We start from the raw sequence: 20,381 nt of genomic DNA, 5'->3' as shown, positions 1-20,381 counted from the left end.
CTCAATACACAATCTCTTTCATAACATCTCTGCTCCTGTTACTATACACCACATTATGAGTCACTGTATGGATTTTGAGTACATTACTCTCAAATCTCTTCATTAGGTGTACATTTGAAGGACAGAATATGAGCGACTTCCACAATACACTAAGGTCTAAAGCACAATTCTGTGGGTAATGTTTAGTAACGTCAACACTTTATTGAGGACATCGTCACAATTTGGTTCACCTTTAAAAAATAAATTCAGATTACACCTTTTTACCTTTACTAATATTAGTATGAATATCATATACTAATACTTGGTTGGGGTAATATTGGCATTATATGATTAGGCTCTGTGTCGGGCATCATCTAGAACTACCCTCTCTTCGGAGTAGATTAGACTTTTTATGACTATTATTATTGCATCTTTTATCCTTTGCTCTTATTACTACTTTACTTGGTCTCAGTAAACAACCACCTCGAGTGAGACAAATGTTGTTTGTTTGTTTGTTTGTTTGTTTGTTTGTTTGTTTGTTTGTTTGTTTGTGTTGTGTGTGTGTGTGTGTGTGTGTGTGTGTGTGTGTGTGTGTGTGTGTGTGTGTGTGTGTGTGTGTGTGTGTGTGTGTGTGTGTGTGTGTGTGTGTGTGTGTGTGTGTGTGTGTGTGTGTGTGTGTGTGTGTGTGTGTGTGTCTCTTGTGTAATCTAGTCCGGTTTGTCACTGCTCGGGGCTCCTTGCTGTGTGAGCGTATGCCAGTACTCCACTTTTTTCCCTTTGTTTTTGAGACAGTCGAACCAATGTCTGAGTCTCTGTCCGCTTGCATTTATTCCCAGCTCCACTCCACCTGCAAACAGAACGACAGGAACAGAGGAGAAGAGTCAGGAGGTGAGGGGAAATTGTTGGTGGGAGAGACATTTGAAGAAATGGGGGATAAGAATCGAAGAAAAAATTAAGAAATGAGAAAGAAGAAGCACTTTAAAACCGTTACTGTATTTTTTGGGTAATAAAAGATCATTTTGACCCAAAAGATGTTCCAGGTGTAAATGTTCTTCCTTTTTTAATGTTTTTTTCAATTGAAGTAGACAAAAGTTGGGAACACAGATATTAAACTGGTTAGCAGCTTGTTTACACATCTAGCTGTTATAATCGATAATAATTTGTTTCTGGCCATCCTATTAATGTAAATCCAAAATGTTCTCTCTTAATGCTTTGTTTTTGGTCTCCTCCATCTCCTGAGGGAAGTATCTGGCTTTTTAGCTGCTAAATGCTCCACTATGCTCACCAGCTGGTCACTGTGTGTCTGTCTGCAGAGCAGGTAGTTTACTGTGGGACTATAGAGCTTTTTCTTTTACTGAAAACAACTGCCTGCCTTGGGCTTAAAACACCATTTGAGAGCAGTGTGAGTAAACCACATTTGCAATGTTGCCGCAGGACAGTTAAATAATGAGCTAAGCTTGCTATTGAGCTCTGCAAGGGGGGAGCGGCAGATTCAGGTGGTTATTCTGTGTTGGTTCAACAGAGACCCTTCCTCATATTGTCATTTAATACACTGTTACTTTTCAGTGGAACTATCGAACTAGACAAGACTAAACAAAATGCACTGTATTGAGCAAGAGGCCGCTAGTCAAAATATATTGATAATCACTCATTAATTACCATTAGATTTATTTAGATTATTATCTTGAAAAGTAAGTGATAACTATAGCTTTCACATAAAAGCAAAAATATTTCTCTCATAATTGTAGTTGGGTAGAAATACAAAGGGGCATAACATGTAAATTATCAAGTTCAGTCAGTAAGTACTTGAGTAAAAGTAATTTTTTTTCCATGACTGGTGTCATAAGAAAATAACAACAGACAGACTGACAGACATTTCATTTTTTCATTAGAATCTAACATTCAATAATGCATTTGAGATTCGGCAATAACGTACATAAAAATTCAGGCCAAAAAAGATTATTATTATTTGACTGGGAGGCAGATCTGGGAGCAAAGAAGGACATAAACAGATATTAGAGACAATTACCACCAGGCAGAGAGAAAGATAAATAGTCTGCTAGTAAGGGAATAACAAGACAGAGAGATTCAGATAACGAATGATTTATTGAAAGAGCATGGGGAGAATAACTATTCAGAGAAGCAGGAAATGACGCAGGTGAAAGCTATAGCAGAGGTGACGGAGGCGTTGGTGGAGAGGCAGACTGTAGAATAGAGGGATGCAGGCAGTTGTCACCGAGGTTATTACAGAACCATTCCCCTGGCTGTGACTGCAGTTAATGGTGCGTGGAGTTTAAACATGGTATTTTGGCAATACTACCTTCTAACAGTGCTTCAGAAAATGACAACCAAGAGCATACAAGGCTCTATTGTTGATCTGCAACTCATCATTGAACACAATGATGCTGCTTCTGGAAAAAGAGGAGCAACCTTCAAATGTTTCCTATCCTGGATCCTTCCTCCCTTTACCTTCACACACAGACACACAACTCTGAGAGCAGGTCAAAACCTGTAGATAATCACAAACAACACTTGGTCACCTCCACAACCATCCCACCACCTCCAAACAGAGATCGATGGAATGTTTTCTGTGTCTGTGGGTTGCTAGTGACAAATGGTCAGCCATCCTGACATGCGTTGGGCGAAAGAAGAGGGATGGGGAGCCGGCGCAGGAGAAGAGGACAAAGACGAGAGTGAGGCTGTAACTCAGACTGGCGAGCATGCAACATTCAGGTTCGAAACCGTACTGATTGCATCAATATGAATGGCTTTTAATAGACATATGCTCAAGTGTGTTAGCCATAATCCACATTTGCATGAATCCTTGTGGATCACTACTAGTTTTGCAAGCCTTGCCAACCTGAACATGTGCAAACACTTTTGCCTGCTCTGGAGAATTAAAATTAGAAACACTCAAGTCTCATCAAACTATCAGAAATGAATAAAAAAGCAACAGGCACACCTAGCATAGAGCTTACCTTTACATTTGAATTGTTAGAAGTTGCTAATAGCCAAGTAAATAAAACATGTTTTTTTAACACAGCTTGTGATGGAGACTATCAGCACCAATACTGATCCAGGGTATCATTACTAGCCATACTTTAGAGTTGAATTAAACTTGTTTCAATAAACTTGAGACTTGACTTGCGGCAAAATACTTTTGAGTAAATAGTTTTATTATCTGCAGTGTCTCTTTAGATGTTTCATCATGTTTTCTGGAAGGTTTAAAGGAGGACATAGACATTGTAAATCTACCAAACACGACTCTGATTTAGACTTCAAGGTTTAATTTATGGTGAAGATCCTCATGTCATCCACCTGATGTATTACCTATGCCCTACTTTCACTCCCATATTTAATCTCTCATTGCTCAGTTTTCTCCTCCATTTATCTTTAAGATCTCACCTTTTACCATGTGACAACCTCAATGTCTTCGGGTAAGCCTATTAGCCCGCTTGTTATTGCTCTCACTCCTATTCAATTGCACTAAGATTATGTTCGCTTGGCCTCTTTACCATTATATTACATTACATTTAGCTAACAGAATCATATAAGTACATCAGGTTTCATAGAGCAAAAACATTTCAAGTGCTACTCAACTGGCTTTAGGTAAGCCAGTCCTTTATTAGTATATAAGTGCTTTGTTAATAGTTCTATCGCTCGAAGTGGAGTCGAAAGAGATGAGTTTTCAGTCTGCGCCGGAAGGTGTGTAAGCTATCTGCTGTCCTGATGTCAATGGGGAGCTCATTCCACCATTTTGGAGCCAGGATAGCAAACCCACGTGTTTTTGCTGATGGGAACTTGGGTCCCCTTCGCAGCGATGGTGCAGCGAGCCGTTTGGCTGATGCAGAGCGGAGTGCACGTGCTGGGGTGTACAGTTTAACCATGTCCTGGATGTAGGAAGGGCCAGATCCATTTGCAGCATGGTACGCAAGTACCATTGTCTTGAAGTGGATTCTAGCAGTTATCGGAAGCCAGTGGAGGGAGCGGAGGAGCGGCGTGGTGTGGGAAAATGTAGGAAGGTTGAAGACCAGGCGAGCAGCTGCATTCTGGATGAGCTGCAGAGGTCGGATGGCACATGCAGGTAGACCAGACAAGAGGGAGTTGCAGTAGTCTAGGCGTGAGGTGACGAGAGCCTGGACCAGAACCTGCGTCGCTTTCTGGGTCAGCTGGGGACGTATCCTCCTGATGTTGTTATCAACTTGTTTTCTCCAACTATCTTTGTCTCAGAATAATTTTTCTCCCAGGCTCAATTCACATAACTGGCGGGTTGATGTCGCTAAACCTGTAATGATAATGGTCAGGGGAATGGTCGTTATCTGGGGCTGTACGTTAGACTGATGGCCTTTTCTCCCAGCAGCGCTAATAACTCACTGTGCTTATCTCAACACTGGGTGTCTCCCTCCAACCCACTCACCCTATGTCTCATTGGCGTGTGCACACACACATTAGAGAGAGTAAAACGCTTTGATCTAAAGGCCTTCGAACTCACAGGGTGGTAATCCATATTACTGTGCCTCCCCACTACTTCCCCATCACTCCCTAAGCTCCCATGTGCTCAATTGACATGATACATCAGGCAGCGCCAAAGCGGTTACGAAGCAGTTGTCGCAGCAGCAGCAGCGATTTGATGTGCAAAGTCCACGAAGGATGTGAAGTCTTTTCGATTTCTAAAGCATCTCTCTTTCCTTTTCCACTCAAACTCTCCTTGGCTCGTTCAAATCGTTCTCCTCAAGCCTCATAATTACTCCTCATTCCATTTTTTTCATGTCTCTCCGCCCACGTTGGTTTTTTATGTTTTCTACAAGTGCGCTGCTTTCATTCAAACACTCTTTTACAGTCATGTACTTTGCTGCATCTGCTTCGCTCTCTTTTCCTCCCCTCACAGTTTTTTTCTCAGCCTACCTATGAAGTCGTTGCTCATTCCCAAGTCGTAGTCCCACACCGAGATCTCCAGGGTTTTCTTTGCCAGCTGGTCCAAGGTAACTTCATATGAAAACTCCTGTGCAGGTGGTGTACAAAAGAGCATATTTATATGAATGATTCATTAACATGAGAGTGAAAAGGAACTGAATTGGTTATGTAGTGCTTTTTGTAGAAGCAAAAAGCAGATTGATGCTGAGAACACATACAAAAATCAATGTCAGATGTAAAAGAAGTTAAAAAAAGGTGCAGAACAACATTTTAAATACATTATAGAAAATCATAGGAGTAGCTCAGTGTATGGTGGTTATATGTACAGCAGAAGAAAGGGTGTACCTCATTGAATTCGGGGTTGAGAGTCTTTTTCTTCACGGTAGTCTTGTTCTTGGATTTTTTCCCCATATCTGGCTGCAAGGTGCTGAGGGAAAGAGAACAAAATAAAGTTCCTCAAATGTTACCTCTTAAACAAGGTCAGAACAATCATTATTACTGAGATCAAAGAAATTCAACTGTCACTTCCTTCCTTATTTCTTATCTTTTACCATTTGTGACAGTGAACTTTGCTGAATGGCAGAACCAAATGGAGTCAGAAAGTTATCAACATCTCTTTCTGAGATAACTCCGACCCAGTAGTATTTCGAACAAAGACAGGGACAGTGAGAGATTGAAAGACAAACAGAGAGAGACAGAAGGCCAAAGCAAGATAGTAATCGTGCCAATGTTGTAGGACTGTGCGCTCCGGCGAAGAGGATCGCTAAAGGGCAATGGGAGTCATCATCAGCGTAAATTCCAAGTCAAGATGTTCAGGCGGTGAGATATCTCACTCTTTCAGTCTCCTGCCAGTGACGAATCCTGGCTTGACAGCTGATGCATGAGATGGGCTTGGGGGTTGTCACTGCGGAGCTGGAATCAGAGCGAGTGAAGGAGGGAGGGAGGAGGAACCGGAGGAGGAACCGGAGGAGGATTTGATAAAAAAGCTAGGTGGTGGGACAAAGACTTGAGTCATTTAGTCACTGTCAGTTATATACAATTAAATGTTCATCATATGAAAGGATTGAGCTAAGTGACGGTTAAACAAAATGTATTCGAAACAGTAATATTGCTTTCACACAAATAACGTTTGACTTTTTGCGAGATGGATAAGTCATTTTTTGCAGCAACAGTATAAAAACCTCCAGCTTACAATTGTGATAAATAAGCATATTGGCTATTTGGGGCAAAACAACACAAAATGTCCAGTGGCTAAATCTGTGCCAATTACATGAGAATTTGCATGCAGCTTTTTCTCTCTGCACACATCTATAAAGATCATACTCAACAGCTGTGAAATGCCCTCTCGAAGGACTTATACAGTGGAGAACTTCTAAAATGATTTTGGACATAGCACTATTAATCCTAATGTATACCTATTACACTCCCAATCATAGCGTTGTTTAGCTGACGACATGTTACCAAACCGCTTTTTGTCACTAGTCACAGGCTCTCTTGGGTGTTTATTGTATTTTAAAAAGGTCATTTTCTATATAAGCTAATCAAAATAAAGATACCTGGTACTACAGTACACAATGGTCTGACCGCCCTCACAAGAAAAGAAAGGAGAAGGAAAGAAAAAGATCCATTGAGACGGGCGGGCAAACAAAGCCGGCATTTGACCGGCAGCATGTGAGAGGGTGAGGTGAGAACCGGGGGACTTCTCAGTCTGAGCTGCTGTGCCAAATCACATTTTACAGACGGCTTCGAGGCCGCTCAGAAGAGGGATTCCAATTTCCGGAATAATAAAACATCATTTGACAGCAACATTCATTATAATGATGATAGAAATACAAATATTCGGCACAGCAGTAACAATGCTATGCTCAAATTACCGTAGAAAATTCAATGTGAAGAATAATTCATAGCATGGAAGGCTGGCCCATGGAGATAGGAGGGATTATCCTCTCAGTTTTTGTTGGCTTTTTCTTTTTTAAAACTAGGTTGTTTACAGCAAAATACAGTAACGCAATTTTTGTTCTGACTTAGTCCCAATCCTCCACTGACTGATTAGGTTAACAACAGCTGTTCTTCTCTATAATGATGATGATTTTTAAATACAGTTCCACAAAACCATTTTGTTTTTCTCATATGGAGCACTATGGTCATATCAGTTCAACTCTTGTTAGAAGAATGACATTTAAGGAGTGGACAGAAATAACACAAATACGCAGACATAAACTCAAATCTACTGCAGCAACCCCACGACAGCATCAAAACAGCCTCCACGGTCTCTCAAAAACCTGAAGATGGGTGAATTACCCACTAGTATGTTTTGCGGGGCATATTTAATGTGTGAGATTTGCTGGTGTTAATGAATATGTTGTCGCCTTTTGTAGCTGACTAATTAACACCTCATGCGTCATTAGCTCAATTGTATAATATTAAATGCTGGTTATTTTTGTTCTAGTATTTAAGTCATTTCCTGATCTTTCTGAATGAGGCATCTTAAAGCTGTGTTTTTTAATAATATAATAACATAATATAAGTAATTTTACATCATCTCACCAGGTCAAATTAAGTTAAAATAGCAGTGCATTAAAGTCGGTGTTCCAGATAGACAATATTCACATAACTGTATGTACAGGGACAGAGTTAATATTCACTGTGTGCGTTTTCGTACTGGCCATAAAGTAAACGCATTTAAGCGTGCGAAACTGCTCTGCAAAAGATGGGGGATAAAATGTACCATCCTTGCTGTGTGCCAAAGACAAAGATGATAGGGGCTTTGGATGTCTCAATTAAACAAATCAATATAACAATCCTTTTAGTATGAAAACCCTAAAAATAAATGTGTTACTAAATTGTTCAAAGCAGCAGAGTATCCTTGATGAATTTTAAGATAAAAAGTATGTAACTTTTGAAAACACTGACTTGATTTATCGACTTGAACTCAGACTGCTGAAGCCTTGTATATGTTTGTCTTGGGTTCAGAATTCCTTGTTGCACTTAACAAGCACTATGGATTTTGACATCTTGGGTTTGTTTATACCTCAACCGAGATACAATGGTCTTGCACACAGACAGCGGACAAACCGCTTTCTATAAATAAGACAATATACAGGAAACAAGCTTCAAGTTGTCAGCTTATCTGCTGCATTTGAAGTTGATGTTACGCCTGGCCATGTGAATCCAGCAAGCATGAATTGGGGTTTACATTCAATGGTCTTCTTTGCGCTCAGTAGAAGAATGATTACAGTGACGAATAAGCCATTCAAAAAAAATATGGGCATGTGAGTATTGAAATATGCTAGAAATGAAAAAAGGAAGTAATGTGTTTTTTTATTTGTTAGTTTAAACTTGGTAGGGAAGGCCTTCATTATAGTGCTTTGGCTTCTTGACCTTTTATGCTCATGTAACCGGAAATGGATGAACACAAGCTGAAATACTAACAGTTCTACATAATATTTGGTGACTACCATCTGTACCAACTGTACCCTTAAATTCTTTTTTTCATCTCTCGCCTGTCTTTGCCCTTTATGTCATTGGACCCTCATGACGAAACAGCATGACAGCTTGACAACTACCAGGGTCATGTACATTTGGTACCTTAAACCCTTCTGACAGCAAGTTTAGGTCAGGCAAAGACAAGCAGAAGAGCAAAAGTGTCCCTGGGAAATAGAGAATAGAATACAAAAAAAAAAACAGAAGTGAGGGTGAGGAAGCTGTTGTAAAAAACAGAAACCAAAGTAATATCACTAAGAAATCAACAAAAGAATGTGATAGAAAGATGAGTGACAACTGGGAATTGGAGTTAAATATACTGTATGCCTGCTGCAGTCATGATTTTCACTTCACACAAGCGTTCAGAAAGAGAGAAAGAACAAAACTGTGAAGCAGTGTGCTTGGTCAGCAGGAAATATCTGACATGTTTTGCACTTTTTTCTGCCTTTACATGTCTTTTTTTCTGACAGAATAATGTATTCTTCCAACATATAAGGGAATGTGTGAAGAGCAAGGGAGAGGGATGTGGGTCATTCTGAAGGATGTAAACTCATTTAGTCTTCAAATGCTAATTTGTCCTTTTAAATGGAAGACAAATTAGCTCTGCGATAATTCTGACCTTGTGCCACTTGAATGGCTTCTAAAGGCTGATTGAAAGAAAAGTCATATTGGAAAAGCCCTCTGGACAAATGCATGGTCACACCCACTGACACGCACACCTGCACACACACACACACACACACACACACACACACACACACACACACACACACACACACACACACACACACACACACACACACACACACACACACACACACACACACACACACACACACACACACACACACACACACACACACACACACACACACACACACACACACACACACACACACACAGAGTGACTGGCATCAAGATCAGCTTTAGTCCCAGCTTCCTCAAGAGGATTGCTGGTGTTAAAGCTGCAGGACTCCAGTCTGACAGTGAAATAAGCCAGGAAGCTTGCTAAACAAATTAATTCTCTAATCTCATGTCGACTCAATTGCTTACTATACTCTGGAGACCTAATTCACCTATGCAGCATTACATTCACCCCCTTTTTTCTGTATTTTTCTGTTAAAAGTTAACCTCACTAAAACTTCAATACACTAATGTTGTTGTTTATTTGGTGGAAATAAAAAAAAGACACATTAAACAAGCAGAGTATACTCTGCAGACCAATCACTGAACTGGGGTAAAGTAGGCTCTTTGTGATAGATTCAGAGTCCCTGTTACAAAAGAGAACAAACGGAAACTTTGGAAGAGAGATAAATGAAAAACCCAACTAATTTCAGTGCCAGAAATATGAATCAGATCAGAGTAAAGATTCAATCAAGTCACGTAAACTCTAAGAGCCTGCTCAAATGAAACATCCGGTGAATGGATGCAGAGATGAAATGGAAAACACAACACATAGGAAGGAAATGCAACATGGTGGGAAAGACTGACAGAAGGAAGGAAGAGGAATAAGAGGATAGAAGAGGAAGAGGATACTCCGGGCTGCTTGTGTTTTTTTATTTATTTACTCAAAAACATTGTGTGTCAAAGTTGACACAAAAAGCATGCAGTGTCACTTTATAAGGAGAGGAACAAATCGATACCTCAGAGAGAAAAACTTTTCTTTTAGCTTCCTCTCTGTTTTTTGAAGAAGGCTTTCAAAATGCCAATACGTCAGTGGGATTGGCTGAATACGTCCTACTTATGCAGACATCTAAAAACACTGTTTTCCAAACAGTAATTGTTCCACACTTCTATCTACAACCATTTCTCTAAAGCTTCCATCTTTTCGATCCACAACACTTTCTCTTCATCAAACTACCAAATATGTTGTAACAGGACAACACATGGAAACATTTTCTGATCTAACATCGCTACAGACAAATACAACTTGCTTATTGGTTTAGGGACATACAAATAAGTAACTGCTGCATTTAATGAACGATTTTATTAAAGGCATTTCACACATTTGCACCGCAGACCCTGAGGAAACATCATGGTGTAAACTGACTGCTTTAGGTTTTTTTTGTTAAAGATCTTGTGCTTGTTGTGTTCAATGTTGACGTTTTCTTGTGCCTCCAGACCACTCTGACCTTCCTCGGGGTCTTTGTGGTTCTATAGCAACATCACGCAACTTCCTTCTCCACGCCCTACGGATAAGTCATACTCCCTATGCTAGAGGGCATTGTCGCTTCATGGTAAACAAATGAGTCTCTGCATTCACTGTGTACTAGGTCAGCCCATTTCTTCATGTAAAGCTGGACTTTTTGATCTGTGTGAACTATAGAATCAAACAGAGAGCAGCGCTATGAGTGGGTGTACAGTACTGTGGCTTGTAGAGGAGTTAAAGTGCATACTTCTGAGATTCAAATCATGTTTATTGTGGTTGTGCAGGTCAAACAAGCTCAGTTGATCAGATTTTGGAATTTGTTAGAAAACAGAACAGAAAAAAAAATACATGAATACATTTTATTGTACAAAAAACTGCTGAACTTAAATCTCTGAATGACACCAGAGCACATTCACTTAAGGGATGCCGGCAGAAGCTTGCTTCAGTTTTGAACTTACATTAAGCTTCAATGGCTTTATCAAATCAGACAACAATTTCAAGCAGCCCAGAGCTCCTTCCGCCTCAAAGCCTCGCTCTACTGAAAGGGGCCGTGTGGGAGCTCTCCCTCTATCTGCTCTGTGGGTGTTTAGGTGCACCAGGCAGATCAGAGATTGAGCTGTGTGGGCTTTATCTGTCCCTGTCCGATCCTCACAGGCAGGTGGGCTCAGGAGGGCAGCGGCAGACACTTTGTCTCTCCAAGAGTCCCTTTTCGGAAAGCCTTTCATTGGCTGAAAGAAGCTGCTTAGTCTGACAGAATGTCATTTAACTATGATACGGTCATATACAGCTTATAATTATTTTAATTATCTATAACATAATAGTTATTTATTAGTTAGTATAATAATTTTTGAACGCACCAGTAAGGGCTCAACCTTAGTATGTGGGTTGCCCGCTCTACTAGTTAAGCTATTGCGGCACCAATATATTCTTTTTTTGATAATGGTTAATTATTAAATCTATTAAATGTCAGAAGATTTCCCTGAGCTCCCAGTTGATGTCTTTAAATTGCTTGCTTTATGTGCTAAACTGTCCAAAAGTCATTTCAAAGATCCTTTTGTTATATGAAAAAAGAGAAAAGACAAAATCCTCATGAATATGGTTTCTTTGTTAAATAAAATGACTAAAACGATTATCAAACCAAAATTGACCAATTATTTTATTAACTGTTTCAGTTTAACATAATCCAGTCCTACCTTTTTCTGGAGTGTGATTGGGACTGTTCCTATGCTGGACTGATGACATTTTAACATTTAAAAGGCATTTTATGCCATCAACTCGATAAGATGGAGTTTAAGTGTCAGGCTGGTTAAAGGGCAAAGTGTGTGTGAAATAGGCATGGACTGTGTTTTATGTTACAGTAGAGAAAGGCTTGCATTTAAAGTGGTCCCAAAATGCAATAGACAAAGAAAATGAAGAAACTTTTCACAGTTGGAAAAATTAAAAAAGTTGTGGTTGGTGATGTACGGAGCCCTGGAGGGTTCATTGAGAGAAAAATAAATAAAACGTGGCCACGCTTTATTAACTCGTGCGCACGCTTTATTAACTCGTGCCCACGCTTTATTAACTCGTGCGAACGAGAAAGTAAAACGTGGCCACGTTTTATTTATTTTGAGGGATTCCTGTCCATGACTTACAGTATCTGCTGCCCACAGCTGTTAGAAGGAAAACCTCCTTCACTTTATGAAATCTCTGTGGCACCAGTGGCCTGTACTACGAAGCAGGATTCTCTATTTACACTATTCATTCATGAAGTATGACGCTGCGCTGTCGGCACCCGTCTCCATGTTTGTGATTGGTCAAATGTTGGTAACCCCGTCCCTTTCACGTGAACGCACTCTCAACCGGACAGAGAAACCCTGGTTGATTTGCTGAGTTGATAACCAGCTTCGTAGGACCGTTTAGCGACATCGCGTTTGTTAGGGTTAGTTAAGCCGGGTAAATCAAACATATCCAGGGTCTGTTGAACTGGCTTCGTCGTACAGGGCACTGGAGGCAGTAACGTGTAATTCAGCAGAATCTGAGAAGAGCAGCACCAGCTGCAAAGAGGTGCCTTTTACTGTTTACTTCACTGCGTTTCCCTTCATTAGAACCGCTGAATAGAGATCGAGGCTGCTACGTTCAACCACACACACCTCTACACACATCGAACTACCAGACTCAGAGTATTCCCCTCGTTTTATGAAGGAGATGTCCTGTCACCGGGGCGCATGATGTGTGTGTGTGTGCGTGCGTGAGTGTGTGTGTTTGTGCTCAGCTCCGCTCTGTGTGTGCGTGTTCGGTGTGTTTGTGTGTCTCCGACACCACCGGCATTTGTTTTCAAATTACCACGAACAGTAATTTACACAAATCTGGTTCTCCATAGTTATATGTGTATTCCCAAATGAAAGAAATTCGTTTAATCTTAATCTCGATGTGCTATAGTCCTGCCGGAGTGCACCGGAACGAACGATACTATCATAAACAAATGCCCACACAAACTCGTGCGCACGCTTTAGTAACTCGTGCGCACGCTTTAGTAACTCGTGCGCACGCTTTATTTATTTTTCTCTCTATGAACCCTCCAGGGCTCCGTAGTGATGAAACACCTCCAGAAATTCTACAGAAAACAAACCAAAAAGCGTATTATATACAGTATCTGTAGAGAAACATGTTGCTCACTCTCTGTGAAATTAAATTTGCAGTGGCATTCTTCACTCAGTGTTCCGACTGTGAGCAGCTGCATTGATATGACCTCTCAGTTTGAGGCTTTATTAAGGTCAGAAGTGATGTGAGGTGGGACTTTTACACAGACTAAAAATATCATCACAGATATTTCAAAATTACTGTTGCCTATTGGGGCCTTCACAAATGATATACAGTGGGTAAAGTAAACAGATGAAATGTCTGTTTAGTTCATAGAATGAGGGGGTTTGGTGCCTTGCTCAAGGGCAAATCGGCAGTGTCCAGGAGGTGAACTGGCACCTCTCCAGCTACCCGTACACATCCTTATGTTCTCGTGCCAAGTCCCAACAGACTGAGCTACTGCTGCCCCAGGATTCTGCATCTGACCCATCCTAGTATTAGGAGCAGTGGGCAGCCATTATGTACAGCACCCTGGGGGCAGTATGGGGGTGCCTTGCTCAGGGGCACCTTGGCAAACTTGGATCGTTCTGGGAATTTACTTGGTAGGGGCTCAAGCCAAGTCACTACCAAGTCCCTACTAGAAACAGGGGGTTACGTATTGTAACCCTAGTCATATAAGCACAGGCGGAGCCCTCTACTGGACTCTATGGGTACTACTCTCTATCATGCTGTGCCTGCTTTCACCTACTGAGTTTAAGTAAACGTAGCCGGCCAATCGGGGCGAGCCTACCTGAATGCGCGTGCAGGCCCACAGTATATAAAGGCGGCTACACCCGCCGCCCACTATCCTATACACTCTTCAGCGAGCGGACTAGGAAAGACAGGGCCTCCAGGTAGAGGGCTCCGCTTGTGCTTATATACCTAGGGTTACAATACGTAACCCCCTGTATATTTCACACAGGCTCCGCCCTCTACTGGACTCTATGGGTACAGTGGGCGGAGCCCAGATGTATACACGCCCTGTCATCCAACAACATCGACCCACCACACCGTCCCTGACCGGCTTTTGGCTAACATCCATTGCATCCCCACTTCCTCCCATCCGGTTGTAACCGTAGAGAAGTTGGGGCCGCAATTTGGATAAGGCACACTCACACACGCTTACCTCGTGTAGAGTGTGCATGGAAAAGATCTGTGCGGAGACTCCGTCTGGAGCCTACAGCGCACCATGTTCCCCAGGTCCCTCAGGAGCATGGGAAAACATAAGTGCACCACGTCCCCCACACTCAAACACGCTCCGTGTAGAGTGGGCATGGACAATAGTGAGGAAGGCTCTCCCAGCCTGCCTCCAGCCCTGTATGGGGCTGATTGCGCCTCAGGAGCATGGGAAAACACAAGTGCTTTATGTCCAGGGGGGGGGGTCAGACACCTGCTGACCCACAGCCACTCTCCCTCTCACCAGTCATGCGTTGCCTTGGCAAGCACATACGACGAGAAGGAGCCAGACATGTCCAGGAGATAACATTTTATGAAGGAGCCTGGCGTAGACCAAAACGCCGACGTGCATATATCCTCTACACTCACGCTGCTGAATAAGGCTGTTTGACACAGCCCGTGTAGAATGCGCACGGACCCCAGTGGGGAGGGCTCTCCCCGCCCGTCCATAGGCATGTGTAATGCACCCACATAGACCCGTGTAATGCACCCACATCGCTTCTTGGAGAGAGCTTTTCTAGCCACACCATCCCCAAAGCACGCAAACAGCTGTTCAGTGCGTCTAATGGCAGCCGTGCGCTCTACATAACATGCCAGCACACGCACTGGGCAGAGGAGGTGCAATTTAGCCTCCCTGGCCTCAATATGGGGTGGAAGATTAAAGCCACCTAACTGAATAGCCCTTGACCTGGACGAACTCCTTAGGCTCTTAGGAGTAAAGGAGGGGTTCGGTCTGAGTGTCGCCCCGCTACGGTCACCCCGGATCAAAAGGCAGCTTGGGTGCACCGACAGAGCGGTCAGCTCGGACACTCTTTTGGCCGAAGTCAAGGCAAGTAGCAATGCTGTCTTCCATGACAGTGCTTTCAGGGAGAGCTCCAGGTGCTCAAATGGTTCTGTGACCAGAGCCTCGAGCACCAATGGCAGAGGGCGGAGGCGTGCACTACTGGGCGCTGCCTCCTGACCCCCTGCAAAAACCGCGACATAAGCGGCTGACTGAAGGCTGACCTGCCTCCAAGTCCCTCATGGCAAGACGAAATGGCTGCTGCATACACCTTAATTGTGGAATGAGCCAGCCCCCTGTCCACCAGTATCTGTAAGTAGGTAAGAATAGAGCCCAGCGTGCATGACAGAGGCTCTAGACTCCTTCCTTCACACCATCGCCAGAATCCCGCCCACTTTGGCCTGTAACAGGCTGTGGTGGATTCTGCTCCTGCTGCTTGGATAGTCTGAATAACGTTGTCAGACAGCCCCACCTGTCTCAGCCTGTCCCTCTCAGGAGCCAAGCCTGGAGAGGTTGGCCCAGAGTGGGTAACGACCCTATTGCCCCTGCTTCCTGAGACAGCGCTCCCCAGACCTGAGGAATAGCCCAGGGCTGGCCCACCATCATCTGTGTTACCCCGCGTACCATGGCACCAGGCGGCGATCTGGGGCCACTAGGATGACTGACAGCTGCTCCCGCCTCACCCTATCCAGAAGGGGGGGGATAAGGTGCAGCGGTGGAAAGGCGTAAAGCAGCTTCCTTGGCCATGGCTCGTGTACAAATGCGTCCACTCCCAAGGGCGGATTGTCCCACCGGGCCAGGGAGAACCACAGGGCACAGTGGCTGTTGCGCCGATTGGCGAACAGGTCGACCTCTGCTCTCCCGAACTGAGTCCAGAACTGCTTCACCACCTCCGGGTGAAGCCTCCACTCGTCTGGCAGGGGTCCGCCTCTTGACATGAGGTCGGCCCCCCCATTCTCCCGTCCCGGGATGTGCAGGGCCCTTAGAGACAACACAATCTGTGAAACCCACAACCACAGGTTCTCTGCCGCAGTCAACAAGGCTATTAAGCGGACTCCGCCTTGCCTGTTGATGTACGCCACTGTGGTGCGGTTGTCGCTCCTCACAAGCACATGTTTGCCCTGTATTAAAGGTGGGGTAGGTAAGTTTCAGAAACCGGCTCGAGTGCACTAACATTTGAAAGTACACAGCCGAAAAGAATCCGCCCCTTCCTTCAGACTTCCTTACAGAGCAACACACATGAACGCGCACATGACGTCAGCAGACTGGTGAAAGTGGCCGCCTGTTGCTGGCGAGTCATTGAAGTAATGCTGCAATGCACGCCCAATGACGGCACATCCAATGAGGGCACGAGATACATTTGTGCATGCACGAGATGGAAGGCTGACAGACAGGGCGGCAATCAACAACCAATCAACAACCAATCAACAATCAGATATTCATTGCTATCGGGATGTTAATAGCATTCCATGGAATATAACAACAAGTGTATCTCGAGCCGGTTTCTGAAACTTACCTACCCCACCTTTAAGGGTTTGAAGTGCTGTAGGACCAGCATCACTGCTTGCGGCTCCAGGAGGTTGCTGTGCCGAGCCTCTGTCAGAGGCCAGCAACCACATACAGCTCTCTCTAGGCACGTCCCCCCCCCATCCTGTCACTGAAGCGTCTGTAAAGACTGTGATAGGAGGTCACTTTCCCCAGTGGAGCTCCCCTCCGCAGATTCTCTGGGGACCCCCAGAATCCGAGGTTGCTCTCTACTGAGGGGGGACGTCACCAGACGTCGTTTGTGTCTTGAGATATAAACGAAGGCCGGTAAGCCACCTCTGTATGCGACGTGCATGCAGGAGTCCGAGTGGCACTACGGAGTGAGCAGCCGTCATGAGACCCAAAGTCTGATCAAAGCTGTCACCGTCGCCGCCTGACACAGCCTGCAGACTGCCCGCAGTAGGGATGCCTGTCTGCTTTCCGTCAGGGTGGCACGTAGTCTGCCTGCATCGAGCATCACCCCCAGATATTCTACCTGCTGGTGAGGTATGGGGGAGCTCTTCTTTCAATTGACCGCAACTCTTTTTCAACCCAACTTGGTTAGGTGTAGGATCAATTGGGCTGTGTGAAACATTGCCCATTCCCTGGACCTGGCCATGACTATGAGGTCGCCCAGATAAAAGAACACCCTCATGTCATGGTCCCGCAGCGGTTGCAGTACCGTAGCGTGCGTGGGGATAGGGAGTAGCCTAACATCAGTCTGTTGTACTCGTAGGCTACCCCCTGGAAGGCAAAACGCAAATACTTTGTGTTTTGGAGCAATTTCGCCATGAAAGTAAGCGTTCTTCAGGTCGATGGTTGTGGCCCGCTCTCGGGGGGTGGGGGGGGGGGTCGTCATAATGCCGTCTCTTTGAAACGGACATTATGGGGAGATGTGGAATGTGGAGAGAGATGACTCTTACTCTGGGATAAATGCACTCGTTTTTACTGAATGCATTTTACACACACATATCACTCTAGAACTAGAGTTATACTACATAACCAACTGTTCTTCTGCGGAGGTCCCTGAACGCACCGCGGCCACTCTCACGGGGGCCACGCCTCACAATGGGTGTCCAATTAACATCGTATGAAAACGGCCTTGCCGATCTCAACGAGACATTATGGGAAAATGTGGAATTGTGGAGAGAGATGACTCTTACTCTGGGATAAATGCCATAGTTTTTACTAAATGCATTTTTCACACACACACACACACACACACACACACACACACACACACACACACACACACACACACACACACACACACACACACACACCTAGGGTTACAATACGTAACCCACCGTTCATGCAACAGGGCCTCTTTTCGACTTCCTGCTGAAAGGAAACCTATCTCCTCCCAGGATGATATATTTGACTCTCTATTGCCCCTGAATGGAGGAGGGACGCTGCAAAGCTTGAGTGAGTAACCCAGTGTCCTGCCCCTCTACTCTGTCAGTACACAGCTTTTGTGGGGCTTCCATTCCCCACAAAACTGTGTTCAGGGGACATGCCAGCAGCTGTGGAGCCAAAGCTAAGAAGCTGTAGTATTCTCTGGTGGCCTACCCGCTGCCAAACCTTTCCATAAGAAGGGAGTTTTGGCATGGGGGCTGACACAGAAAAGGGCCGATTTTCTACTGAGGTCCTTGAACGCACCGCAGTACGCACCCGTGGGGCCGCGGCTCTGTCCTAATGCAGTCTCTTTGAAATGGACATTATGGTGAAAAGTGGAAATGTGGAGAGAGATGACTCTTACTCTGGGATAAATGCAATCGTTTTCACTGAATGCATTTCTCACACACACATCACTCTCTCTTGAACCCGCACAGTGTTTTGACAGCACTTCGGTTTATTCCACTCACGTGCACGCGCCCACTCGCTGGCTCCTATACTGGAGTTTACAGAGGGGGCGGGGAGTGTGGGACAGTGTTATTTCCTCTGGGGATGAGCAAGAAGCAGCCAGGCTGCGACTACTCCTCACCCACGTAACCAAGGAGATCGATCCAAAGAGCCCTTCCGTAAACACGGGGGCTCCCGGCCCGGGAGATCAACAACACGGTCCTTTTGGAAAGTGCTATGCGGCGTGAACCCTCACCGGTATATCACGGCAGACAACGGCGGCGGCCACGATCAATCTACAAATAATCGCTCTGATCTAGTGAGGTGGGGGCATCTCCAGCAATGAGCGAGATGCCCAACACACCCGTGTTTATTTGCAGTCGCCTTGTCACGCGGTAGCGTGGCAGAGCTGTTTTCAGCTCCCTGCCCAGCCTGCTGCCCGCTGGGAGCAGCTGCGCTCCACCGCCATGGTCATCACCTAGGGCGGTGGACCTCCATGGACCGGACCCGGAAGTGCCCGACAACGGCAAACGGAGCCATCCGCCCCGCTGGAATGGCGATGTGAATGGCACCGCCTCGGCCATATCCTGGTCCCCCAAACACTCTAAGCAGAGCTGGTGGAGACCGGCGCCCGCGATCAAACCAGGGCAGGTGCATGGCCGAGCTTCTAGTAATGGTGAGTCCATTTTTCCTTCTAATCTTCTAATCTTCGTTCGTTTAACTCTTCGGTTGTCAGGTCGTCTGAAGAGAAAAAGGATAGTGGGCGGCGGGTGTAGCCGCCTTTATATACTGTGGGCCTGCGCGCGCATTCAGGTCGGCTCGCCCCGATTGGCCGGCTACGTTTACGTAAACTCAGTAGGTGAAAGCCATGGTGAAAGCACGCACAGCATGATAGAGAGTAGTACCCATAGAGTCCAGTAGAGGGCGGAGCCTGTGTGAAATATAACAGACTCTGTGCATAGTTGTAGCTATGAGAATAGCTCTACCATGCCTCAGGTGAAAATCTAAATATTAGCATAGCACATTTTTGTATGGCATATGAGACAGATCAAAACCCAGAGTCAATTATTTCCCATTTAAAATGGTTCTGGAATCTGATTAAATCCTTCCCAAGTTAATATGCAACACAATTCTGATAACATGTTGTCTGTTTCATGTTTTATTTCAGGTGCCTTGGGAAAAACAATATATAAACGAAAGAGACACCCACACACTCAGCCAACCCAAGGATTAACAGCTCCATAATATAAACTTAGAATCAACAAACGACTGCTCTCATGAGACAGGACTTAAAATGAAGATTTCATCGTAAACTATGTTCCATAAATGAGGTTAAAATGTTAACATAGGTTCAGGAGCATGGCCACGCCTAAAACTCCGCCTCGAACCACGGCCACCCCTATTTATATCCGGCAAAACTTCCGGCCACTGCTCGTCTCCATCCTTTCAACGACTGACAGCCAGACCGTGACTCACACCGCGCGTCGTCACGGTTCAAACAAGCTACACTCTACCACCAGAACATTCAACTTACCATGGATCCCGAACTGCTGATCAACTCACCAGAGTCAGACGAAGATCTCTTCGACATCGGCTACCCGCCATCCACGTTTCAGCAGTTGGATCTAAGCCAAGCATCCGAACGGAGCCGCGTGCGCTCCACTCAAGCTCCCCCAACGAGACACCTCCAACTCCAGACAGGTCCCAGGCTTCGTCTACTCCGCCAGCGAGGGCAAACAACCGGGGCCACAACAGGCACAGCCAGCTCCAATCTCCCCACCACCGGCAGCCTGCCTCATTAGCAGCCCCCAGCCACTCGCAGCGGCGCACGCGACACGCCTCTCGGACGGAGCCCGAAGCCCAACAAAGCCCAACGGAGCCCGAACTACGGAGGTGGACAGTCACTCAACTCCAACGTTTCCTGAGAGAAAC

The 20,381-nt window shown here is 44.9% G+C and overlaps 1 protein-coding gene across 1 annotated transcript in view; it reads right to left on the bottom strand.

The window, feature by feature from the left end:
* Window positions 1-529: 529 nt before the first annotated feature.
* The window catches only part of doc2g (double C2-like domains, gamma), a 37,122-nt gene continuing 17,270 nt past the window's right edge, over window positions 530-20,381 (bottom strand). The window contains exons 9-11 of the mRNA XM_034080328.2: window positions 5,239-5,320; window positions 4,885-4,981; window positions 530-826 (exon numbers count right to left, since the gene is read on the bottom strand). Coding sequence (XP_033936219.1) covers window positions 687-826; window positions 4,885-4,981; window positions 5,239-5,320 — 319 coding nt within the window. The 3' untranslated portion in view covers window positions 530-686. The remainder of the gene's footprint in view (window positions 827-4,884; window positions 4,982-5,238; window positions 5,321-20,381) is intronic.

Source organism: Pseudochaenichthys georgianus, chromosome 1 (genome assembly GCF_902827115.2).
Source record: "Pseudochaenichthys georgianus chromosome 1, fPseGeo1.2, whole genome shotgun sequence".
Taxonomy (NCBI): Eukaryota; Metazoa; Chordata; class Actinopteri; order Perciformes; family Channichthyidae; genus Pseudochaenichthys; species Pseudochaenichthys georgianus.
The sequence above is the reverse complement of the archived record's forward strand: the minus strand, read 5'-3'. Positions and strand labels throughout refer to the sequence as shown.